Below are 25,616 nucleotides of genomic sequence, written 5' to 3'. Positions count from 1 at the left end.
AATTGCTACCTTTTCTATTTTTGATTTGTATTTTTAGTACCTACTAGTTTTATACCCGTGCAAAATTGCACGGGTATGTATTTGGGCCAGTATTAATATTTTTGGATGTATATTTGTTTTTGCATTTCTATTGTACTTATCTAGTTGGTCTAAATCTACGATTTACATAATTTATATTTAAATTTGTTACAAACACGTGTTCACATACACGGGTTAATAAGGAAATAACGTAATCTACTCTTGTAAATAAAAATTGCATACATAAAAATCTTTACATCCGGATAAAAGAAATATAAACTAATATAATCAACTTTAACATATGTATGTAATTCATTTGCGTTTTATGTTCGATCCCGTATATAAATGTTATTCCTTCTTGAAATTGTGTAATTTTATTATTATGTAATTTTGTTTTAAAAATTATGTAATTAAATTTCATTTAGTCGCATTTGTAATTCATTTTGCGTATATGTTATTAATTTTATTTACACGGAATGTATAAAATTATTTCATAATATTAATTTATAGAATTTTTTCATAATATTATTTCATACTCCCTCCAATTTCGAATAAGTGTCCCATTTGGACAATAGCACGAAAATTAAGGAATATAGTTAAAATAATAAAAATTATTGTATAGGGGTAAGAATATAGGAGTTAAATAATGAAAAGTATTGAATATGATGGATTATGGGTGGTTGAAGTGATAAATAAAGAAAAGAGCCAAGGGTAGGAAAGTAAAAAACCATGTCTAAATATGGCAAATGGGACAGTTATGTGAATTGACGAAAATGACAAATGGGACACTTATTTAGAATAGGAGGGAGTAGAATTTGTTGTAAGACGGAATTTATCGCATGTTTGAATAGACGAAAATATGAAGAAATAAATACATTGCACACAAACGGGTCCCACCCTAACATGAATTTAAAAAAAAAATGCATTAATGACGTGGCGCGCTGAGGATTGAGTATTGTCTTTTGTATTAATATAGATAAGATTCTAACTTTCCGGACAAAAAAAGTCAATACTCAGGCATTGATTTAAGTTCCCACATGAGAGCTTATGTTTATGTTCTTCCCCTGCTTTTCTACCTCCTATTTCCCTTCTTTTTTACTTTCCTTTTTCTCCCTCCTATTTCATTTTCCCTTCTTCTTTTCAAGATAGAAAAGCTTTTGAGGAGAATTTGTGAAGACTTGAATCAAAGTACAATGACACTTATAAAGACTTGGAGTTATTGAAAAAGGAGATGAAGAAATACAAATTACTTATTGTTAAAAGTAGGGTTTTTCATAAAAATTAATACCGGTCAAATGCTAGAAGTAAACTCGAATAGCTGAGAACATGGATGATGATGATGATGATCAAGACAAATGCAAGGACTTGATGAATGATTAACAAAGGTTTATACTTGTTTTGTTGAGAGAGAGGTAAGATGAGGGAAGTGTAAAAGTAAGAGGAGGCAGTGAAAGAGTGAAAGTGAAAAGGGGTTGATTTCGGTTAAAAGGTAAAAATGTAAAACAAACACATAAGCTCTCACGTGTGGACTAAGTCAATGCCTGAGATTTGACATTTTTGGCCGGAAAGTTAAAATAGGTACTAAAAATACAAATCAAAAATATAAAAGGTAGCATTTGATAAAAAATAAATAAAGGAAGGTAGTTATTTTACAAAAACCCCTAAATATAAGGTAATTTTTGACAAAAAACCCATTTTTTAACTCATAAGCACGAGTTATAACTTCTGATCAGCCAAAAAATTTTGGTTCAAAAATAAAAGTCATAGAACTAGAGATGGCATTGGGCCGTGCTGGGCTGGCCCGCGTGGCGGCCCATCGTGCCTTCCCCAAAAAATGGCCGGGCCCAAGCACGGATATTGGGTTGGCCGTGCCATGCCGTGCCTAGCCCACTCACCCAAACCCCCGCCGCAGCCCGCTCCTGACACGCCCAGTTTCGTTCTTGGGCCGTGCCTGGCACGTGGGCCGGTCCAATAGCCTTTGTATTTTTTTTTTCTAAATATCTCAAGGTACCATGTGAATTTTCAAATGTGTTTATATTATTTGTTTTTTTTTTCCAAACTTGCGAAATATTTAAATAAATTCAGCAGGTGTATTTAGCTGTTTGGCTCAAGTGGTTGATCATAATCGAGTGACTTCACTCCTAACATGGAAAAAAAGAGTGTAACGACTTCTTCCGGCTACAACACACGACAGATACATAGCGACCCAAGGATCGAAATTCAAATAAGGCTACTAGCCTTTTCAAAGTGATTTGCGTCGCAGAATACCTTCAGGAGGTCATAAATTTCTCATCCTTTGGACTTCCAATCAGTAGGTTGTTAGCCCTAATGCTTTAGGGACTAATAATAATATCATTGAGCAAAAACACGGACACGAAACAAGCCATCACTGGAATGCAAGCCGACATTTCAAGCAAAATTTACACCGCAAACAAAGATTCCCTCAGAAAAGAACCATTTACAAACACTACTGAGAATTCTAATCCCAGGAAAGGACGGACAGCATGCTTTGAAGGCCATGACTACGGACTTGCTAATACAATATTGCACAATCCGGAACTGAGTAAATTACACGTAATAACCTCTAATAAACTGTCCCGAACATGGCAGGGAGCATCTTCTCTATACCGAGAGGCAGGACTTTCTATTGATACTCTATTAGCTGAGGCTCTTTCGTCTCTTTGATAATTCCAGTAACTTCGAGATCATTCTCCTTAAAGGTGGACAAGAGGCATGTAATTGGCCTGATGAGTGATGACTAGATCATAGTTTGATTACGGGAAGAGCGACACCCAAGGTTAATAAGCAAGTTGGGACTATGAAGTCATATTTAGGTTGGCAATGATTCGCTTGAATATGATGATGCCATATTGCTATATCATTTCTTCTCAATGAATGGCAGAAGAGATGGCATCCTCCGAGTCTGTTTTTAGCTGTAATCAACAAAAGAACCAAGATGATTTCCCATGCCAATAAGATTAACCGAATCAGTGAATCTTTTACAGCACAGTTTCACGTGTGAGACCAACTCAAATCCTAATATATTCAACATTTAATTATAAGGTTAATGGATCGGTCCTCACACGTAAGACCGAGACTAACACGTGATTTTTTGTAATGGGGGACTAGTCAGCACCAAGTGGAGGAAGAAAAGGATACCAGAATGAGATGACTACGTAAAGCTCCGTGCAGAAGTGCCTTTAGCTTTTCACATTGCTCAATCATGTGACCTACACGTATTGACTCTTCAAGATGGCACCACAAGCGTTCAATGGCTGTGTATGGGAACCAAGTAGCAAAAGGTCTTTTTCGGTGAATAATATCCGCTGGTCTCTGTAGTCACAAAGATTGAACTCTCAACAACATTATTAAGAATATCTACCTATTCAATTACTTTCTAACCAAGTACAAGAAAGATTGTAAATTTGTCATGCCTAAAATATAGCTCAAAAACAGAGTATGAAAAAATGTAGAGGTCATGTCTCTTTCTGAAGCAACAGTACAAACAAAAACGGGGAAAAAATCTAAAAGGCAGAAAAAAATACTCCTATATCAGACTTAAATTTATGCCTCTCAGATTCCTACATCAGTAGTTTTGCCTATCGGACTTAGTTAAGACCGTCTTAGCTTAAGACGTCTCACAGGACTCCTTTATTTTTGTTTTATTTAAATCGGTTGTGAGGGCGGTCTTAAACAAGAGCTTGTATAGTGTGTACTGTAAATGAGCAACCAAGTTGTTCTATCCATTTGTTTACGAGGTCAAAGTGTCAATCATTAGAAGTTCTTTCGACTTTGTATATAATTGACTAAAATGACTCCTAAAATCCTTGAAGCCTTTCTTTTCAGGAAGTAGCAGAAGGCCACCTCGTCCATCAGAGCTTTGGGTGCTTCTTCAGACGTATGAGAGTACTAATGAGGACAATGAGCAGCCAAGAAGGCATCTCAGGTAAATGGGTAGCTGGATAAATTGACACTCCAATAGCTCACAATAGACAAGACCTCATCACGGTTATGGAAATTTGATATGGTTTCTGAAAATAAAAGCATTAATGATGTACGGACCAAAGATATACTGGATTACTGGCAGATGTCTGAGATGCAAAGATGACCTCCACAGGTTACACTTTTAAATGCACATGAGCAACTTTGGCAGCACTACGAGTCAAGATAGTTAAGAAGTAAACATAATGCCAACAGAGATTGCAACTTACCATTGATCCATAGGCCTCTATGTAGTCAACTAGCAGCTCAGCTGCTTCTGGAAAACGTCCATAGTCAACATACAAACCAAAAAGCGTGGCAGGAGCAGATTCTTGGCCGGACATCCCTATTTGTTGTCTTTGACGACCCTTGAATAAAACAATAAAAAAAAAGATCACAGAACCTTCAAGAAAACAAATTACCTGCTTGCAACAAGACTGTCGCTTGAACATCCTCAAAACAGTCAGTATTAATGATGCGTAAATTACCTTAAACATATCTACTAGCCAAAGAGGCAGTTCAATGTGAGGATCAGAGCGCAGGAGCGTTTCTGCAATCACTGCAGGCAATCTTTCATGGAGTCCTTTGTATTTTTCCTAAAAAAAGAAACTCGATCATCAGACATAATAACTCAATAAGGCAGTTATTTAAAAACTTGGACCTTAGAAGTAGCAGTAAACTAGTAACCTACTCCCTCTGCCCGGGTTTTGGCACATAGATCAAAGAGATGAGAGAGGTTTGCTTTGTAGGATACAGAAAGTGAAAAAGTAACTTGCACATATAAAGAATTAGTAACTTTTACCTACTAAAACCAAAAACATAACGAAATGTTTGACACCAAAATAAGGAAAATTTAAGGAAATGATGGAGACAGAGGGAGTAACTTTTATTAAAAATACACAAGAAAAGTGACGACAAAGAAGTTACTCCTCTAGCTTGTAAAAGACATTCTCTATCAAAGATAATTTCAACTTTCAAATACAATACAGCTTAACCTTTTAAGCACTAATGAATCGTTTTTAAAGTTGACTTACAAAAAGATGACGAAGGCTATACTACATGAAAAAAGGCCAGTAAACGTTGGCAGTCCATCATAATACCCAATGCATCAAGAGGTAACACGTAACCTAGAATTCATTTAACATAAAAAACAGAGTTTCTCACTCTGAATAGTAAAGAAACTACAAAGCGAAAGATATACAGACATCAAGAGACTTATTTATTCCACTTAAAGAATAATGGCGCTAGCAACTAGCAAGTGCTCTATTTACTTTTACTTTTAGCCCTTCCGATTGACAAATACCTTCCACTTTCAAAATCATAAAGGAGTATAATTACACGTACTTCTAGTTTGTGTTCCTTTTTTGCACCTCGAGAACGAATATAGTTTCACTTATCCTTGATGTGCAAAAAAATGAAATATTGATATTTCTACCACTACTGCTTAAATCCTTGTATGTATTGAATACGGAAAGTATTTGTGAATCAGAGAGAGTACAATTAAAAATAAAGCAAACAAGAAAGACAATATAGATTAATGCTAAAAACTGGCCTTGTCAGTTCGCTTTGTCAGGACAGAGCAACAGCTGTATCATTAAAATCACAACAAGAGAATCAACAGAAAGATAGAACAAGTACGTACAAGATTCTGCTCAAGGACTTCCCACTGACTGATCCTTTGTTGTCGCGATTGAGATTCGAAATCAAATGGTGGTTCAGTCATTGTCTCATCTTGCGTATATGTTAACAAAAGACCAGGTGATCTACAACGGAACAACAAGAGAGCAAAATTAACCATGAACTAAAACAAGAACAGACCTGCAAAAGCTGAAAATCGTATTTGCATTTCTTTTTATTTGGTGCTCTAAAATAAGTTATAAGAAGAAGAGGTCTCCTACCCGAGCAAAGGAGAAGTAACTCTATTAGGACAACATCTCAGGGCCAGGGACGAGAAAACTCTTTCCAGTTCCCTATAGTAGCACAAAAGACAAGAATAATGAGAAGACGACAAGATGAATCCCCAAAAACACAAAAAAAAAATTAATTAGTTCTACTGGGAAGATGCAAACCTCTTCAATAGAGAACCTTTCCAAAACCTGAGAACAACTGTAAACGCCATATCATACAAATTCGCCTCAATCAAGTGGTCCACTAAGTCTTCCTGCAAATTTCTGTTTCCTGAGGCAGAAAAAAAAACTATTGAGTGTTCTACAAGAGGACCACAGGTTCTTCAAACAGGAGACAACATCCCAAGATGAACATTCGCCGGAAGAATCTCTCTAGGTCAAGTAAGGTAGCAAAGACTAAATTTCAACCAGAGACATTGGGGCTTGTGGGTACCAAGTAAAACTTACAAAAAATTAATAATGACTTGCATTTATTACTTCGTTTTTCATGTCCAATGGAGCCAAATACTTGTTATTTTTTGGTTTCGAATAATGACAAATAAAGCAAAATTATTTGTTAAATTGGTTGTGTTTCCTTTTAGTGTGAAGTCGTAGTCATTCACGAAGCAACGCTCCTTTGGGGTAATCTGAAACGGCCTCTCTATTAGGTTGGTTTTCGTATGTACACAATCTGGTAAAATGTTAAAAGTGCAATAGCAGGCTACTACCTGTACGCATCCATTTAACATTCGCCAAGCAAAGCATGTATTCTGCAGACGTCATCACAAACTCATCTTCAAGTTTCTCTATGCCAATATACGATTCCTGCTTTTGAGTCTCATTATCACCTGTACCTGCTACACATAAAAAGAAAGTCAGTCTGGTGTTCTGCCTTCACTTACAATGTTAAAAAGATTCATGACAAATGCGCCGATTCAAAGGGCTTGCTCTAATTGCCTATTGTTATATAAAGAAAACGTTAAAAACAACATTTTTGAAGAAAAGTAGGTAGAAAAAGTAGAAGTCACAAGAGGCAGAGACTGGTACGGATTAACAGATTTGTAGAAAACTGAAATTGAAAATAAAAGCAGCCATTTGAGTGAACGAGAGTGATGATTTAAGCCATCAAAAAAATAAAAAATAAGCCAGAAATCACAACTTTGTGGCGTGAAAAACTGGCTTGTAAGTCACAAAAGAGAATTCCAATTGTCCATTACATTGTTCTTCCCTCGTTTTAGCCCTTTTAGATGGATGAGAAGCACTTGGTCGGTCATTTCCAATCAAATGAGAACTGATCCAGGCATACATGGGATGAACAAGATGCAGACAATTAATGGCAGCAGATATGCCATTCAGCCTTTCTTGAAGAGTATGTGATGTGTTCTGGGAAGCCCTCATGTTCATTTCATTTTTCAGCTGAACTGAATACAAGTATATGTAGGTTGCAGCCTTCCGCCAATTTTGTTGATGCATCTCAAAGGCATATAGTAATTTGTAAGGATGAGGCTTTGCTGAAATGTCAGCAAATGCCGCCTGTAAAAAAACATCAGAACATGAGCACTCACAAATCAGGACTAAATACAAAATGAATAACTACCATATAAATGACACTGTGCGATGTCCTGTTACCTTCCAAACTAGCTCTTGCTCAGCCTTATCCGTTAAACTAATGAAGGGAAGATGGCTGTTGCAAAGTATCTGCAATAAATACATATGCATTTAGCTTTTCTTTCAGGGACTCTTTTATAAATGTGAAGAGTGCTGACGTCAACAACTGTGGATTCCTCTGCAGTGAAACCGACAGATACTACAGCCGGCAATCATTACTTATAGATTAAAATTCTCATTTGACATTTCGTGATCTATTTCGTGATCTCCAAGACACAATTTGATCATTATTTTTTCTATTTACATATTAGAGTACTAGTCTGTTGCAAAATATATTCTGTGAGAGGATCATGTATAATGTAAATATTTTAGAATTAATAATAAGTTTCTTCAAATTTAAACATACTTAAGGTCAAAGTTCAAATTTTTTTACCATAAAAGGCCAATGAGAAAGTTTAATAGGAGAAAGAGGGAAGATAACTTAACAAAAGTAGTTGGAGCGTTTACCTTTGTGGCACCACGCTCATAAAGGACAATTATGAACCGCCTCAAGCAAATGTATTTACTATCATCATCAGGATTTGAAACTATTGCACAGTATGCATCATAATATTGATCAAGATCCAAAGAAAACTTAAAAACATTTGCCCAGAGTCTCCCTTTAACGGAAATTGCTGATTCATCAGGGAAAAGGTTCTTGGAGGCATCACTGTCAGGCAAAACAGCATCACCTACATGCTCAAGAGCAGCAAGAGCAAATTGGCAAGCAGCATCACTAATACCAAATTGCTCAAACTTCTGCATCACCGATTGATAATAGTAGAGCTTCCAGGCGTCACTGGATACAGATCCAGCTGTATTCAAGAAATATGTCAACAATCAACGTGTTCGAAAAGAAACAACTCCATGAACAAGATTTCCAGTAGTACTTAGTCACTTACAATTATTCAGATGTGATAATCCAGCATCTGCAAGTAATTTCTGTAAAGCACCAGCAGCCCCCTCACCAGACGAAGCCCTGAAAAAAGAAATAACTTCTTATTATACATCGACAATAATCAAGAAGTATCGCATGGCTTCTCTAACTTTTATGCACACAATAATAATGAAATACAATTCCATATTACATAGTACATACCTAAAGAAGTATCGCATGGCTTCTCTAACTTTTTTCTCCTTCGAAGGTCCATGTGATCCTCTTTGAACCTGAGCAAGCAGACAACATCCTAGTAAATGCTGAAGCACGCACCATTCACCACCGCTGCTTTGAATGCTTCCACATAGCTTCTCGTTCCTCAGACGCGCATCCATAACCATGAGCAAATTCTATCAACAGAAAGATCAAGGTAAAACGGTATGAGATTCCAGACGATATATGAAGCTACACCATCAAGAAAGGCGAGAAAAATATATGAACCTCAGCAGCATCATACTGTCGATGCTTGAGCAAGCTCTGAGCAAGTTCGATTGTGTGGCCAAAAATATGTGACGACATTTTCTCAGATCTTCCCCAAATAATCCAACTGCTTAAATGCCTTGTTAAATTAATGCAGCTTCCTGGATTCGGAAGGCCAGAAAAGGAGTGACCTCTCCAGTCTTTGGAGGAATCCTGAGCATCTAAGAGCAATATGAAAGCCAATGTGAAGTCAACAGAACCTAGCTTCTCAGTCCAAGATCTTTTACTGTTACTGTTATCTGTACAGTAGAAAAAAAGCCAGATTGAGTACAACATATAATGACACAATTAATCAAAGATGTCTAAAAGACTGAGACGTTGGCTTCCAACTTATTCCAAGAAACACAAAACATGGCGGAAACAGAGTTAACACACACCTACTTGGGATTGAGCAAAATCAGGCTTTCAAAATGGATAGATGGAAATTTGATGGAAAGAGGGGTTTGAATTCGTGTCACATATTTGTTTTGCCTCGCTGCTTATATTTTCAGGTAATATTTACCTCTCTCACTCTCTCTACCCTTCCCTCCCTCTTGCATACAGAAACACGCGCTTGTTTTATTTTTTGTTCCAATACGTTTCCCCCTTTCCCTCCTGTTGCCCTATATTTTTCCCCTTCCCTTTCCTCTTTGTAACTCTACTACAAAGTTCGTACGTCAGTTAATGTTTGGTGGCCCCTAATTAGGTTGAGACTAAGGTTTCACTGTTCTTGGATAAGACAAAATTTATAACGACTGGAAAATAAAAGACCCAAGGCCCTTTTTTTTGGTGTTAGTTGGAGGTTTGAAGTTTCGCCCCTGCCTCTGAATATCAGTATTGACTACTAAGAGACACAAAGATGGGGAGGGAATGAGGAGTGTGAGGTGCCAAAGTAAACTTCTAGTTGCATCAGGGCCACACATATTAATCATAACATAATATCCACGATTTATCATTGCAGGACAAACAGAGAAAACCTACACATACCAATGGTCAGAGACGACAACTGAGCACTGAAATCTTCTGCTGAGAGAGATTCTGATGGTAGGGTAGCCAGAAAATGAATAATCAGCCACTCGGCAATTATTTCTTGAATCATTGGAATGAGTTCAAGCTGGATTTTAGACTTATCATCAGGTAACATATGAACCTGTAACAGGGAAGGCAGATGCATCACTCGTCAAAAGTAGAATCTAAGTTTTCTGTTACCCCTCTCTCCCCCAAGAGGGAATAGGACAAATATGTAACTCCTACCATTCCCAGACGATTTTTACATATTTCAAATTGGCCCACATATTTCGAAAATCAACCTACTGGGATGGAAGGAGAATCTAAGTCTAACCCGCAAATATTTTCTCCATACACCCAAGGAAAATTTGTAGGATCCATATAACATAAAACAAGTAACAAAAAAAGGGAAATTATACGATGCATCATGACAAACAAGTGTATGGGTTCAAAAGAAGAAAGGGATAAAACTAAAGACTCATAGGTAGCTTCATGTACCTGGCCACTGATGTCTATAATGTAGTTCAGGAAGAGTAGCACATCAAAAGCAGACTTAAACATTGTATCAGCAACTTGAGATGTGGCTTGAACCATAATGGATAGGTTAGCACTGAATACAACTTCAGAATCTAACTTCTCTGTGGGTTTTCGAAGTACTAAACGATTCAAATAACTCTCTATAACCCCGAGAACTTTGGCCCATCCATTGCCTTTCTTGCATAAACCATGGATGGAAATTAGAGTATCTATAGAGAATTTCCTGAAACGTTTGTGATCTGAAAGCTCCTTCTTCCAGACAAAATCAGCTCCTAGCTCTGAAACATCGAGTGCTGCGAGTGATGCATCATATCCAGACTCTACGGTCTTCAGCAACCGAGGTACTATATCCTCAGGAGATATCATTGATACGCCAACAACTGATTCATAAAGAATGGGTGAAATTGCTGGCCCCAATTGTCTGCTTAAATGTCTTGTACAGCAAAGCACTTCATACAAAATCTCATGCTCTAAGTCATCACTTGATAAATCCATGCCCAACTCCTCAAAATCTTTACACTCTTCAAAAGTGCCAAGCCAAAGAAACACATTATGTAAAATGTTATTGTCATGTTTTAGAGATCGATACAACAAACTTGGCGGCAATTAAAAGTTCTAGGAGATGGAAACCAACCATACATAAGCAGCTCAACGTCCTCGAGTGAGCGAAAGAGAGAGACAGCATTCGTTCTAATTAATCCAACAACTCCACAAGCTGGATCAGTAAGCAAGCTGAACGGCACATTGCTCTTGCGCCACCGATCAAAGTAGCGAGATAAAAATTCTTTCCAGCACTTAAAAGCTGAAAATGGACTTCCACTGACAGCCTTGTAAGAAAAAGTACGTTAGGCAGCTTGATCATCACTTACTAGGTTTTAGGTTGAAAGAACAGGATTAGTTAATTTCAGTGTTCTGTTTCTTTCCCTTCCCGACATTATTGTGATTTCAATAACAAAAAATAGGAATGGGAACGTAGAGAGTCATTCACGTACCTGATGTTCAATAAGAAGAAGGATTTCCCTCTTTAACTCATCAACAGTCAAAGCCTTAAACTCGTTATCAGACCACCGCCTATCATAATCTTGGAAGGTCAAACGCAAGACACCGCCATTATAAACTCCTGAACGCAAAAGCCTGCGCAGCACAATAGATGAAAGAAATCCAATAATTTGTGCCTGCAGACAAAGATAGTATACATTTGCTTCAGTAACGTATCAAAATCGCAAGATATTGAAGCAGGACCAACTTTCTTTAGTAATCCAAACTTCGAAAAAACTTCCAAGTACTTGTTTTCTTTCAGAGGATATTGTTTAGAGGATACCAAGGGAGTGACCCCATATACATAAAGAAAGCGAGAAGATTAAACTCTTAAGTTATCATAGTAATCTGGCACATCCACTTAATCTCCACAACCATAAGCACCTAAAAGACTTTTCCAGACAATTCCTCTTAAAGTAGTAAAGCTAATACATTTTAGCCGAGTGACCTAAAAGTTAAGGGAATTAGAGGAAACTGCCAAAGCCACTTAGTCAGCAAGAAAATGTTTTCAAACACCAGTGCTCTTCTAAAGCCAAGACCTAAATCATTTGCAGGTGGACCAACAAGCTCTTAACTCAAAGGTCATGCTCTTAGCTTTACCTGAGTGACCAAAGGAAATCTCTCTCTCAACATTTCTGACTGCTTATTAAGAAATTCTTAGAAATAGATGGTACAAAATAGACCAAAAAAGAGTGGAGAATGATGCATCCTATATCACCCAACAAAATAGAGGCACTGGTCCACTTGTCTAAACTCTTAGTGATTCACTACGTCGTAGAATTTCCCGTAACTTTGTTTTATTATTGCCAGATCAGGCATGAAATCACGCTGAAGAAACACTAAGAATCCAGCCAAAATGGTTATCTAGCATGCAATTAGCAGGAGTTTAATACCAATCAAAGTAAATTGTACACTAATGTAGTGGCAAAATCAGTATTGACAATTAGTGTCAGCACACACGAACAAAAGAAGAAAGAAACAGCTTGGCTGTCTCATCGTTTGACAGATGACAATGTCAAAGTAGTGTATGATTCATACGAAACAAGGAATCGAGTGAGTTGTGGCAATCATTATGAATTGGAATAACAGCATCGCAGCTATAGAGGCGTTCTTATTTGTTGTGGCATAAATAACAACCAACAAGTTTTCTTTTTAAATTACCCTTCCCATATGATCACCAATCACATCAGAGTATCAGACTATAAAGGGGAAGCCCGTGAACTCAGATAGAATGAAGAAAAGGAATGCCACAATTTTTTTTTAATATTAATTCAGGGACACCAAGCGGGAAACGATGTACAAAAAGCTATCATAGAAGTGATGTCCATCTAAAAAAAGACGTCATAACTCATAAGGGAGACGCCCATATACAAAAAAAAAAAAAAAAAAAAAAAAAAAAAAAAACACCCTAAACATGACACCCATATACAAAGAGACATCCTAAATGTGACGCCCATAATATACAAAATGAGAGATGGATAATTATGGCCTCAACCTATCGTGGGTAATCTAATGTACAAAAATAAGAAGAGACGAGTTTAGATTTAGATAATTATACTCTCAAATTATCTTAAAAGAATGCCACAATATTTTAAGCTCATTTTGTAAACAAAGGTCACAAGTTTAGAATTGTGATGACTTAGTGACTTGAAGAGAAAAGTCATAAACATCCCTGAATATGAATATATGATTGCTTATTGATCCTCATTGCCACAATATATATATTGAATGTTGAAAACGAACTCAAAGTTAGACTTCAACAACACAGCGTTTTGAAAATCAGATCAACCGATCCAACCAGGAATCCGCAGCTCATCACATCTGATTTTCTCTTTCCCATGCTCAAAAAAAATAAAAAAATAAAGCCAAAACTACATACAGGCAAACTGAACTTTTTATTCTTTGAAAGAAAAAGAATATGGGATGTTGGAAGTGAGCTGTACTTAGTTGTTTGTTCTTTTTCCTCTCACTTCACTCCTCTCTCTAAATGACTCACCAAGTCTTGCCTTTTTTTATATAAGAGAGAATTTTATAAATTATGGGACACCAAGGAGAAAAGGAGGGAGGGGGGGGGGGGGGGCACCCATGTACAAAAAGATATCATAGAGGTGACACTGTAAAAGGACACCCATATACAAGATGCAGACATTGTCGTCCTCTCTTTTATTTTTTTATCCGAAAAGATTGTGATACCTTTGATGACGAAAAAATCGAACAGGTAGATTGGTATAAATCATCTAGGTCATTCTCAGAACTCTGAAACAATTGCTCCGCAATGAAGGCTTCCTGCATGGAGTAACATCTCCTTTCTTCCCTAAGAAAACATATATGTTGAAGTCAATATTATGCATATAAGCAGATAAACACAGGTGCAATTGCAAATAAAGGATCTTAACAACTATCTAAAGCTCCATCATCATTATATCTATTTTATAGCAGAGAACTAAGTTTAAAAAAAGAAAAAAAATACAATAAGAAGTATATCTACTCAGAGAATACAACTGTTGTTTTTATCACGGACACAGGAAACAATTGATACCTTTAATAATGTTTTGAGTCCAATTCTAGTTACCGCAGTTACCCGATCCCCAACACCCCATTACCTATTTTTGCTATAAAGAGAGAAAGGCTTCAATGAACTAGTCCCTGAAGGAGAGAAGGAGATAATGTGCAGGTTGAACCAGGTGATGAGAAATGTCCATATCCGATGAACCCCCAGACTTTTTCCTTGTTTCTAGATCATCATTCATGATGGAATAAAGCAAAATGGTTTGCTAAAGTAATGGCACTTCCTTTAATTGCAAAATAGCGGTTGTTTGAGGATTGCCAACATAATTTTCATTATGGATTACTCGAAAACAGTCTCTAAGGGTAAGGTTGTGTCAGATATTAAGGAAACAGAAGCTTAAAATGTTAATCAAACAATAGACCAACAATCCTATCATCAAATAAATGCGCCAGATGTGATGGGAACAGAAGCTAAAATGTTATGAAGAGCGACAGAGCGTTATTTGTCAACATAATCAAATCAAAAACTTAGTTCTCCAAAACAATTAAAATATTACCACCAAATTTTATTGCAGCCTGCAGGTTATTGTTCATACATTGACACAGAGATGGATAGTAATTGAGGAAAAATGGGAGGTAAAAAAAATGAAGCTAGCTTTTAAAATCTTGAGGACATGGAAGTTCCACAACAGCTTATTATGAAAAATCTCCAATATCTTGATGGACCAAAAATTTGCATATACTTACCAGTTAATATTCGGAAAATTCAAGTTCCACTCTAGCAGTCTGTCTTCCTTCAGAACCCATAAGTTCTTTGATGAAAACTTTACATCAAGCAGCTTTCCCTAAGCAGAAAAAATTACTTTTGCTTTATACAAGTATACAACAATCCCTTTTACAAATTAAGAAAAGATCTCAGTAGCAGAAAGGAATAGAGGTATAGCCGTTATCACAGTAGCAGAAAGATATCACAACTAGGATGCTTGAAAATCCTCAAGAAAGGGCACATCCTTACCTCACACAAGGGGATGTTCTCCCCTGAAGACACAATAGACAAACTGTGCGTCTGCCCTGGCGGGAAAGTTAGTCGGTAGATACGGACTCCTTGCATGTTGGCTTCCTTCAATTTGAAGCAGCTAACAGTTAATTGTAAGCCAATAGGTAAAGATATGACGAATCAAAGAGTCGCCACTGATGATAAAATTACAACAGACAATTACCAATCCAAATGTACACTTGGATATAATCACAAACTACAGCTTATTGCTGATTTCTTATAGACATAATGACTTGTCTGTTGGAAATTTCGCTGAACAAAAAATCAACAATGCAGTACTTTGACAACAAACATACCGAGCTTTGCTTGTGCAAGATTGCCAAGGGAATGGTACATGAGTTGACATTGACTAGACCAACCCACAATCGAGATGGAGTAGTTCCTGGAAAGATAAACACACTAAGATAGCATTCCATGACATTACAGCTAGAACAGATATTCAAATTACATACCAAAATTTCACCATCACTGAACACATGCAAATAAAATTATTAGTGAAATCCTAATGCCTGGAGAATGAATACAGTGAGTCCTAGCATTAGGATAACAGATACTCACATTTGAGAAGCTCAAAAGTTACCAGCTCATTACGTTGGTTGCTCCAACAATCCACAAGAATTACAGAGTTAAAGAAAATGGTAATCAGAAAATAAAAAGTATCTTAGTGCAAGTAAGAACCAAGGGTCTGACACGTAATCTCTAAATGGTGCAATGAAATGAATGCTTCTCTGCACCATATTCTTTTGCTGGCATGTGATGTTGGTAAGAGCCTCATGTCCACACCGACATCCAGAACTAAAAGAAAGAGTCGATGTAACATTTAAAGGAAAAAAAACATCATACAAAACTTGAGGTCTTGAGTGTACAATATCTGGAGTCAAATGCTTCATGGTTAATAGAGGCCAGAGATCGTCTTTCCTTGACTTCTAAAATCAGAATGTTTCTATGTTTACAATAGAAGGGCAGAAGTGTGATAAACTGGTTACTAAGTCCACAAACGTCCATTTTTTGGATGGCCAATAGTCCTTGTTAACCTTCCAATTATTTATCTTTCATTACCTCAAACAATTTCAGGTTGGAGACTCACACTTAGAATTTATTGATTCCCTTGCTAGTTTTTTTAAATGTAAGATTATAACATTAGTTACGGGACACCAAGGGTGTGACACCTATGTACAAAATGATACATAGAGGTGACGCCCATCTAAAAACAAAACCATCGGGATGATGCCCACAAGGAAAATTATGGTCATTTACACAACTCTTTTCAACTACCTCATCAGAACCAACGGTCCTCGATTCATGGATTAACCTATATCTTAGCATCTTGAAACCATGAGGACAGTAAAATCTTCATGTCCCATGCAAAATGTGTATCCATAGTCGATGTACAGAAAAGTGCAACAGATTCACTAATGGCCTTTGATAAGAGAATGCATGTGAAACATCATTTCGAAAACTAACAATTACAAGAAGCATAATCAATTTTCCTTATGCAGAGGAACGACTAGGAAAACAAGCTTCCGAACTTGTCTGGTAATGTAAAAGTAATGAATTCAGGATACCTGGGTCACTTAAAGATTGACTAAAAATCTTGCCACGACGTTGAAGATCCCAAACTCGTAGGTTTCCATCGGAATGAAGTACAAACACAAACTCTCTACCAGAAATGTCGGATATCATTAAATCCTTTACACTCCCAGCTAACCTGCTCCTGTAACCATAAATCAGCAAAGGACAATACATCAGTCTTGATCGAGAAAAGCAGAGATCAATAAAAAAGAAATTATGCAGAAAATCATCTGAAAACTGCGCCTTAAAAGGTAACAAGTGATTCAGACATGTATACAATCAGTACAAGCCCAAATAAATCAATTGGTCATCAGTGAAGCTGACTCATAAGGCCTAACAATGTCAATATCTAAGTTTTAACGGGAAAGTATAACCTCAAAATCTGTCGATGCATTTGGACAACAGCTAGTAATAATCTTAGAATAAAAACACATGCTTAGACACAAGGAACAAAAGGTGCCAGACAAAATGCCTTACGGTGCAATACCAGCATACTGCAACTAGGAAGGCTCGCCCAAGGCGCAAAAGGAATATAGGAAGGTGCAGCACTATGATAAAAGGCAGCCTGTGCACGATTGCGTCCCTGCAAGGCAAGGGTCCAGGGAAGGGTCCCACCAAGGTGCAGCACTATGATAGGTGGAATAATCTATCTGTGCCCATTAAAAGAATCTATCTACAACTATGTAGCAAAATCCATATTTTTCTACAAGTTATATTATTCTACCCTCCTCTTTGCTCCATTATGCCTTCTTCACAAATAAACTTTCTATAAAAAACCAAAAGGGTGTTGTTGCATGAATGTTTATCATGAAAAATACAAATTTGTTTCCGAAAAAAGTGCCTCTTGTCAGACACGCTTATTAACCCCGTCTCTTTCAAATACTAAGCTCACAACACGTGAAAAAATAGATTAATGAAGATACGAATATAAATCACTTGGTCATAAATGACCATATGATCATACTGATCCTATCAATACGTTGTTCTAAAGTTCTCTACAGTTGTATTTTGGAACTTAAATTTGATTTGATTAAACTGTTTCAGTTCTATAGAGAGAAACCACTGGAGACTGGACAGATAAAAGCCATAATGTTTGCAAATCACTTTGAAATTCTTCTGCAAGCATTTCACCAATAACTAACTCCACTTTCAACACCTATAAAACTGCTACTGAACTACTGTGACCATCAACTCAAGGTGTTCACTCCTAAAAGTATCCAAGTTAGAAATAGGAAAGAATTTTATGTCACTTAGTCTTTGCAATTCTGTTACTTTTGTCATTGTCTTTTCACCCACCTCAACCCAGAAGCCTAATTTTTCGAAAATAAAATTTGTTTGCATTTTGCACTATTTCTAAATCATAACACAGGCTGTAATATTGAAGAGAACGTCAAAGAAGTCCAAAATCAGAAGAGATCAGGAAATACAAGAAGCACATAGTATATAGTATCTGAGATATTGCATAGTCATGTGTCTACCGGCCACACAAGATTTTAAACCTTTAAAACCCAGTCTGACCTTGCAGCTCTATACTTGACAACATAAAAGCGTTTATTAAACATTTTCCCTTCAAAGAAGATGTATAGATAAAAATTATAATAAAAATTGTACTAATAATGATGCATTATTAAAAAAACTATAAATACAGTTCAATTTAGAGCCTATTTTGAGAAGGCACCAGAGTCTTTTTAAGAAGTGTCCAACACATACAATTACAAGCACTGAAGCCTCTATATGCTGCTTCGAAGTTGCTTCAAACAAGGTACATATTATATTCATGTTAATTCTAGGGCATTGTCGTGTACATCAGCACATCCTACTGAAGTCAGGGTACATATTATATTCTTCATATAATAAAAAGCTTTTCATTTTTTTACATAAACGTGTTTTGTAACAAGATTGTTTTGATAAGTAATACACATACTTTATTTTGTGATTATACAAGATATTTGTAAGATGAAGATGTAGAAGTACCTCGACATGAGACCCCATAAGCGACTTAAAGCTGCATCATCTCGCAGCTCATACATGAAACCTAAAAATTGAAAGCAGTATCAATAAATGGCAGTCTAACAACACCACAAACAACTTGCAGTAGAATTATAAAAGCCTCTACCTTGAGCATTTTCATCAATGGCACCCAATCGGAAACAACTGACTGACCCATCATCTCTCCCCACAATAAGACAGCCAGCCGTTGCAGTGGCAGAAGTTATAGGTGAACAGTCAGGAGAGACATTTGTGCTGATGTGCCGAAAGTCGTTGGATGAGAAAACAAAGGAAGAAGCATACGTTGAGATGTCTTTGAGGCTTAGAAGGTACGCCACACCAGACACAGACAAAACATACAGAAGATAAACACTGCCGTAACCAGCACCTATCTGCTTCAATGCAAGTTAATCAAGTCAGAAATATTCTCCATGGGGTCCTCATGGCTTACTCAATATTTACAATATTCACAAAAAAACAATTGGAGAAGACTAAACATAAACGTTAGAGGGAACAAGATAAACCTCATTTTTGCAAATACAGGCAAAAGGAGATAATGCCTCCGGAAAGACGACGCGCAATCCAACCTTCGGCAATTCTTTATCAGCATTAAGCTCCAATATTTCAATAGCATGAGGGAGCCTCTTACAAATACGCCTAGTAAAAATATGCCACTAGTCAGAACCCCAAATAGACATTGAGTGACGCAAATCAAAGTATCTAAGTTATTTACTTGTTGTCAATTCCACACTTATAGTACTACTATTAACTTGCTCGTAGTAATTAGTAAACCACATAGTTCATGTTATTGCCGTTAATTCAAGTGCTCATTTGGTTTGACGAAATCCTTGATAACAACAAATTTGTGACAAACGGCCAAAAGCGTTTGTTGCCACAAATTTTAGCTTCAAATACTCATTGAACCATGCAATTACAGTAGCGAATGTAGCTACTTATATTCTATCCCTCGCCTAATTGTCTATCGTATAACCAATAACTTTCTTATCTCCTTCAAATACTCGTTTAACTGAATTAGCTCACGTTGGTAAATCAAATTTTTACAAACCTTACAAAGTCCTGAGAAAACGGCGAAAAGTTATAGGCTAACCATACCTACAAGGCTAGCTTTATGCAGTGAAAGGCACAAGGCCAATACCCTACCCGTCCCAATCATTTGTTTACGTTTTTTTTAATTCCATGCAAGGGTATACCGTATTTTAATCAAAAGCAAACAAATAATTGGCTACCTTTGTGGAATGAAAGCAGGAACAAGGCTAGAACAACACTCGATTTGTCCCAATCATTTGTTTACTTCTGATTAAAATACCCTGCCCTTCCCGTCCCAATCATTTGTTTACGTTGCTTTTAAATTCTATGTGAGCGGTATACCGTATTTTAATCAAAGCTAAACAAATAATTGGGACTACATAGAGATTGGGGATACCTCCGTCTTAACAACTAAGAGTATTTTAATCAAAGGTAAACAAATAATTGGGACGGAAGAGGGAGTACATAGGGAATGGGGAGTTGGGGATACCTCCGTCTTAACAACTAAGAGTATTTTAATCAAAGATAAACAAATAATTGGGACGGAAGAGGGAGTACATAGGGAATGGGGAGTTGGGAATACCTCCGTCTTAACAACTAAGAGTATTTTAATCAAAGGTAAACGAAGAGGGACTACATTGGGAACGGGGATACCTCCGTCTTAACAACTAAGCTAAAGCGACTAGTATAAAGGGACGAGAAGGTACCAAATAAGATAGGTAGGAGGGGTGCCAATAACAGAGCAGGAAGCGCAGTCGTCAGCAAGAGGAGCAACGGAAGGCGGTGCGGAAGCGGAGATGGCGGTATCAGGAACAGCGGCTTCGACCCATTTTACGGAATCGAACCCGAAAAAGGGCACTTCCATTGCTGCTCACACGGTCACGGAGTCACGGGCCGAAGCGGCGTTGCTCAAAGGAAAGTTAGGTTAGGATAAAACGAAGGAAAGTAGGTTAGGATTGGAGAGTTTGAAGGAACGCCGGTCGCCGGAGGGAGTGTAAGAGAGTAGAAATAAGAGCGGAGAAGAGAAAGATAACAATGGGCAACGCAGCATTTCCTTCCTAATAGTGTGTAAAGGGTCAAAGGGAGTATAAGGTATTCACTTTACCGGTCCAAGCCCATCAAACTATGGAGCACTTGCCTCATTTAGGTCCCGTTCTTTTGGACTCGAGTTTGAAATTGGTTCAACAACATTTAAATGAATTGAATTTATACAATGGAGTAATGATTAATGAATCTTCGGAAAATTCAAGTGATACCCATAAACTTTGTCACTTTGCACATGGTACCCAGTATTTTATGTTTCTGTACATAATACCCTCTATGTTTAATTTTTATACACCGTATGTTTTTTTTGTCGTTATAAAAATATTCAATCGACTAAAATCAACTCCAGTACTCAAATTGTGTACATTTAAGAAATGCATATGGCCTATAAATAAATAAAAGAGTGCTTTGAATTAAATTTTAAAAAAAAAAATTAATCGGTTTTGAAGTAAAATCGTAAGTTGTTAACTAATTAAGCAGCCATATTTTTCTCTTTTTTTTTTCACATGGTTTTCACATTGAGCTACTTTTCTCCAAGATAAAATCCTCAAAAACTTGTAAAATTTACAGGTAACAAAAAGTCCAATGAATGATTCAACGGCTTCAAAGTTGCTGAATGATGTATCGACTTTGCTCCAAGTTATTATTTTGCACGAATTTCTTGTATTTACGAATCATTACATTAGACCAAAGCTGCTGAGCAATTTAGCGGTTTTAAACCAAAGTTGAAAAAAGAATAAAGAACTTATGTGAACTAATTTGTGATAATTTGTTTCGACATGAAGCCATTTTGATAATTTACAAAGAAAAAAAATAACTGTAGCAATACGACATTTCATACAGAATATAGAAAAAGTTGGATCCTCAAGGGAAAATACATTCGTAAATGTATGAATCTTTTCAGAGTCACTCTATAGCAGTGATAATGAGCATCTTGGACAACCAGTCAACCGCATTCGTACTGAGCTTATGTGTAACCCCTATACTTCAGCAGGTGCGCCAGGTTATGCCAATTTGTCGAACAAACTGCCTTAGGAGTCGGTAGGCTGAAAGTGCAACAGCCATGAGCTCACGCCTAAACGTCCCCCAAAGTATAGAGATATGTACATAAAGTCGTGATTTGTTGCAGGATGTAATCTGTCAATCAATGTCCGTAGGCACATTACAGGACCAGAAAGTACTCAGCAGTGAATTTGTCATTCATACTTGTCTGAAGTACGATTTGTGGGTTGTTCTTGGCTCATTTTTGCCTTTGTGAACCACGTCGTATACAGAAATTGCTTTTGAGACCCGACATGGTTGCAAATCAGTCTGAGTTTCTGTCTCTCCTTCATCCACCTCATTACAGTTTTCATTTGAGTTTTGCTAGTGAGTTGCTTCAAGCCAACCTCCTATAAGAAAATATCAGGAAAGTCGATATCAAAGGAAGTTCTACATAAACATAGTTCTTCAAAAAAGACCACAAACACGAGATATTGTAGTAAGAAAACATAACATGATAAATCATCATCCAGCGTTTTCATTAAAACTACACCCACGCTTTGAACAGAGTTTCGAAGGGTTGAGGCACTAAGTATTTGATGAAGACTCAACTATTAAGATCCCAACAACTTTTAAGTCTAATTCCGCATAATAGGCAATAACCTCCTATAACTTAAGTAACTTTTACGCAATTCTTGTTATCAACCTGAAGCAATTTGCAAAGATCAATCGCATTCAACTAGAAGTCACACATAGGTAAGAAGCTAATCGTGAGGATATTTATATGAATACCATAGAAATAAAGGGGTAATGTCTTTACCGTGAATCTACTATCTACTCACAATGTGGAAGTTAACACGGACATGATAGTAATACAGAAAACACAAAATGAACACAAGAATCTCAAGATTTAACGGATGAGTAACATTTGCCTACCTAAGAGAAACAAGAGAAGTCATGCACCCTTGCACGCATATGAACAAGCCACACCCACCAGCAAAAATCTCATCAAGAGATATAATATGCAACGTAATTTCAGCAAAAACCATGGCTTATTGGAAAACAATAGCCATATATTGGTGTGACTCCAGTAATGCTATTTTTGTATCGTTGCCACTCTCACAGTCCGTTAGACAACAGATAGTATGTCAATGGATTAGTGGATGATGATCGATTTTGTACTTAAAAAGTTTTAGTGGAATGTATCCCAATGGTAATGAAGGTAATGAATTGGTATGAGGGATCCTTCACTACTCTGAATAATTATCCGTTACCACTAAAGTCACTAATTACTCCATTGCAATCTTCTTCCTAGGATTAGCTTAACAGAGTAATACATATACACTTCAATTAATATGACGGCTACTGTTTCATCCCGACAGGCATACTTATGAGTTGTGACCATGTTATGATATCCTTGCTTGAAGAAGATGCTCAAGATCACAATCAAACGTCAGATATTTAGGGACCTATTTCACAACTTAAAATAGCCATACAGTGAACTTAGTTCATTTTCCGCAGAAGATTGACATAATAGTATAAAAAAAATGCATAGGGCAGATCCTCCAATCAGAACAAGGAGTATCCTCAAAACTAGTGCTTGCAAACCGAACAAGAACAACAACAATCAGACGCAAATTCAAACCCACGGGCTTAGCAGAAAGTTCGCGACTTTGTGGAAGTCCAAATGTAATAGAGTTGGAAGTGAACATACAGAGACAGACTGACCCGCTTTACGAAATGGTGATACACAAGGGGTTTTAGAAAATAGAAATGGTGTAATTCAGAGACAGACCTGGACTCGGTCCCAGGTTTGAGCGAGGGTGAGGGGACCGTGTTCCTTGACAATATCGAAAACAGCTCTAGTGATAGTCTGAGTTTGCTCCGGTTGATAATTCAGCTCAATTGCCTTCATTTTCGGTTTTGGTTTCTTTGATATCATCATTCTCATTACTGTCCTCACCACCATTCTCAGATTTTGTTAACGCTCTCTAAACCCTATTTTCTTCTCCTATCGTCTCGTCTCCTCGAGTCAGCAACTGCAACTGCAACTGCAACTGCAACTGCAACTGCAACTGCAACTGCAACTGCAACTGCAACTGCAACTGCAACTACAGTGGCGCCCTGACACGTCTCAGCCTTGAACCTTCAATGAAAAAGGAGCTGCTAAAGGGCAATATAACTACATCAGATGTACTGATTGTGTACTTTCTGAGTTCTATTATAAAGTTTTTGAGTTTTGCTTTAAATATTATGAGTTTTAGTATAAGGTTTTTGAGCATGTTCAGCTTAAACATTAAACTAAAAATATACAATATTACTCAAAAACTATACATATAAATTGAAGTATGCTCAGAAAAAATGCATGTATGCTCAATAACTAAAAGGGTCTGAAGTAATACATCAGATGCGTAATCCTTTTTCTCGAAATCCTATGGCATGATAAAAATCAAACAATTATCTTACTCTCTCCGTTACCTCTCACAAAGAATACAAAAGGTAAACAAATGAACGGGATGAAAGGAGTATCATCAAACACTATCAAAATGTAGCAAATAACTGTAATTGATACACCACCAGAGATAAGCAAACGAAAACCTATTTTCACATTTGGGTTTCGAGCCAAGACAATACAAACTCACCATAACCATATCAATGCAATTATACAATCAAGCTTAGTGAATCATAAAACATCAATTATCTCGCATACTCGAATCCCCGAATCATATACTCCCTCTGTCTCAATCATTTATTACTTTTTAAATTTTCATCTCAATCATTTATTTACTTTTTAATTTTTTTTATGAGGGGTATTTTAATCAAAGGAACAAACCATTGGGACGAAGGTCTCAAAATAATTTAGGGCCTACTAACATGAATCATCATCTAAAACCGCTTCGGTAATAACCCAAGTTCAATCGTAAGAAAATACTAGTTTAAACTGATAGAAGATAGCGAGACCGACCTTTAAAAGTCGCGCAGCGGAATGACGTTGGTGGTAGTGGCCGAAGGATGTGAGATGAGCAGCCTGGAATAGTTATTCAGACTGATCTAAACGTAAGAGTCAGCAAACAATAAGGACGACCGGAAAACTCAACACAAACCGACATAAAATTAACAGGTTTAGATTAGTGGGCTGACGTAAATCTGTCAAAACTTGATTTTGACCCACAATTTTTCAATTTCAAAGACCTATAAATTTTGACCCACAACCCGAATGACCTGAATCAGAAATAATCCGTCATTTTAATTTTTAAGGGTGAAATCCAACTCGACTATTTGGAGCTGTTTGGTCATTGAGGAATTAAAAATCTTACAAAAATCGAAAAAAAATTAATGTAATATATTAAATTAAAAAATTACTTACAAACCAATTTTATATAAATCTATAAATACTATTAAAAGGCTACCCTAAAATGTCCAATTAAGTCCACGTAGACAATGCCACATAGGATAAAAAAAGTCACGCAGACATTTGAAGCTCACGTCATAACCCAAATGCCACACACACACCCAATTACCCCGTCTCTTATCATCAATGTTCCTACTGACAACGACAATCCCCCTTTTTCCGCTCATTTCGTTAACCGGCATTAATTTATTATTACATGACATTAATTTAATTCATTTATCTATAAATTAATTTAGTTCACTTATCTATAATATTAAAAGATATTATGTATATTCTTAAATGATTTTTGTATATTAAATATATTGTTTTCCCAAATTTATGTAAACCTTAGAAATTTAAATCAAAATTTCATAATTTATAGTTAATATTGACATTTTAATTGAAATTTTTGTGATAAAACATGTTAATAAAATTTATAATTTATAATTAAAATTGAAATTTTTGTAATAAAACATGTAAATAAATTAATTAAAACCCTTTATATTACTTACCACC

General features: G+C 36.6%; 2 protein-coding genes across 7 annotated transcripts; both read right to left on the bottom strand.

The window, feature by feature from the left end:
* Positions 1–2,408: 2,408 nt before the first annotated feature.
* On the bottom strand, positions 2,409–20,738 carry LOC141599099 (nuclear pore complex protein NUP160). Of its 4 annotated transcripts, none has more exons than XM_074419001.1 (27): positions 20,392–20,738; positions 19,162–19,294; positions 18,765–19,029; positions 18,623–18,683; positions 16,642–16,790; positions 15,373–15,458; positions 15,035–15,139; positions 14,767–14,864; positions 13,705–13,825; positions 11,466–11,648; positions 11,108–11,300; positions 10,435–10,994; positions 9,916–10,078; positions 8,911–9,188; positions 8,632–8,819; positions 8,435–8,511; positions 8,001–8,347; positions 7,515–7,583; positions 7,103–7,418; positions 6,614–6,742; positions 6,069–6,177; positions 5,898–5,969; positions 5,642–5,762; positions 4,488–4,595; positions 4,230–4,367; positions 3,178–3,351; positions 2,409–2,951 (listed from the first exon to the last, which is right to left on the bottom strand). In XM_074419001.1, the coding sequence occupies exons 1-27, from the start codon at positions 20,547–20,549 to the stop codon at positions 2,907–2,909; spliced, it is 4,446 nt and encodes a 1,481-aa protein (XP_074275102.1). In that variant the 5' UTR covers positions 20,550–20,738; the 3' UTR covers positions 2,409–2,906. The 4 variants fall into 4 exon arrangements, with proteins under 4 accessions (XP_074275102.1, XP_074275104.1, XP_074275100.1 ...); XM_074419003.1 differs by having other exon boundaries at positions 6,614–6,739; XM_074418999.1 differs by having other exon boundaries at positions 18,765–19,032; positions 20,392–20,736.
* A 728-nt stretch (positions 20,739–21,466) lies between these two features.
* LOC141599096 (uncharacterized) lies at positions 21,467–24,836 on the bottom strand. 3 transcript variants are annotated; one of them, XM_074418997.1, is made up of 3 exons: positions 24,675–24,836; positions 23,505–23,875; positions 21,467–22,119 (listed from the first exon to the last, which is right to left on the bottom strand). In XM_074418997.1, exons 2-3 carry the CDS (start codon positions 23,676–23,678, stop codon positions 21,925–21,927), a joined length of 369 nt encoding a protein of 122 aa, XP_074275098.1. In that variant the 5' UTR covers positions 23,679–23,875; positions 24,675–24,836; the 3' UTR covers positions 21,467–21,924. The 3 variants fall into 3 exon arrangements, with proteins under 3 accessions (XP_074275098.1, XP_074275097.1, XP_074275099.1); XM_074418996.1 differs by having other exon boundaries at positions 23,505–23,872; XM_074418998.1 differs by having other exon boundaries at positions 23,505–23,855.
* Between the last annotated feature and the right edge of the window lie 780 nt (positions 24,837–25,616).

Source organism: Silene latifolia, chromosome 9, assembly GCF_048544455.1.
Source record: "Silene latifolia isolate original U9 population chromosome 9, ASM4854445v1, whole genome shotgun sequence".
NCBI lineage: Eukaryota > Viridiplantae > Streptophyta > Magnoliopsida > Caryophyllales > Caryophyllaceae > Silene > Silene latifolia.
Note: the sequence above shows the minus strand (reverse complement) of the source record. Positions and strands in the feature narration are given on the sequence as shown.

Coding starts and splice junctions, on each gene's coding strand:
- LOC141599099 (XM_074418999.1), bottom strand. CDS start 20,549: ATGGAAGTGCCCTTTTTCGGGTTCGATTCCGTAAAATGGGTCGAAGCC. Junction 9,189..9,915: donor GTTGTCGTCTCTGACCATTG/GTATGTGTAGGT, acceptor TCTACTGTACAG/ATAACAGTAACAGTAAAAGA. Junction 8,348..8,434: donor ATTATCACATCTGAATAATT/GTAAGTGACTAA, acceptor TCTTGAATACAG/CTGGATCTGTATCCAGTGAC.
- LOC141599096 (XM_074418997.1), bottom strand. CDS start 23,678: ATGGTGGTGAGGACAGTAATGAGAATGATGATATCAAAGAAACCAAAA. Junction 22,120..23,504: donor AAACCTGGGACCGAGTCCAG/GTCTGTCTCTGA, acceptor ATTTTCTTATAG/GAGGTTGGCTTGAAGCAACT.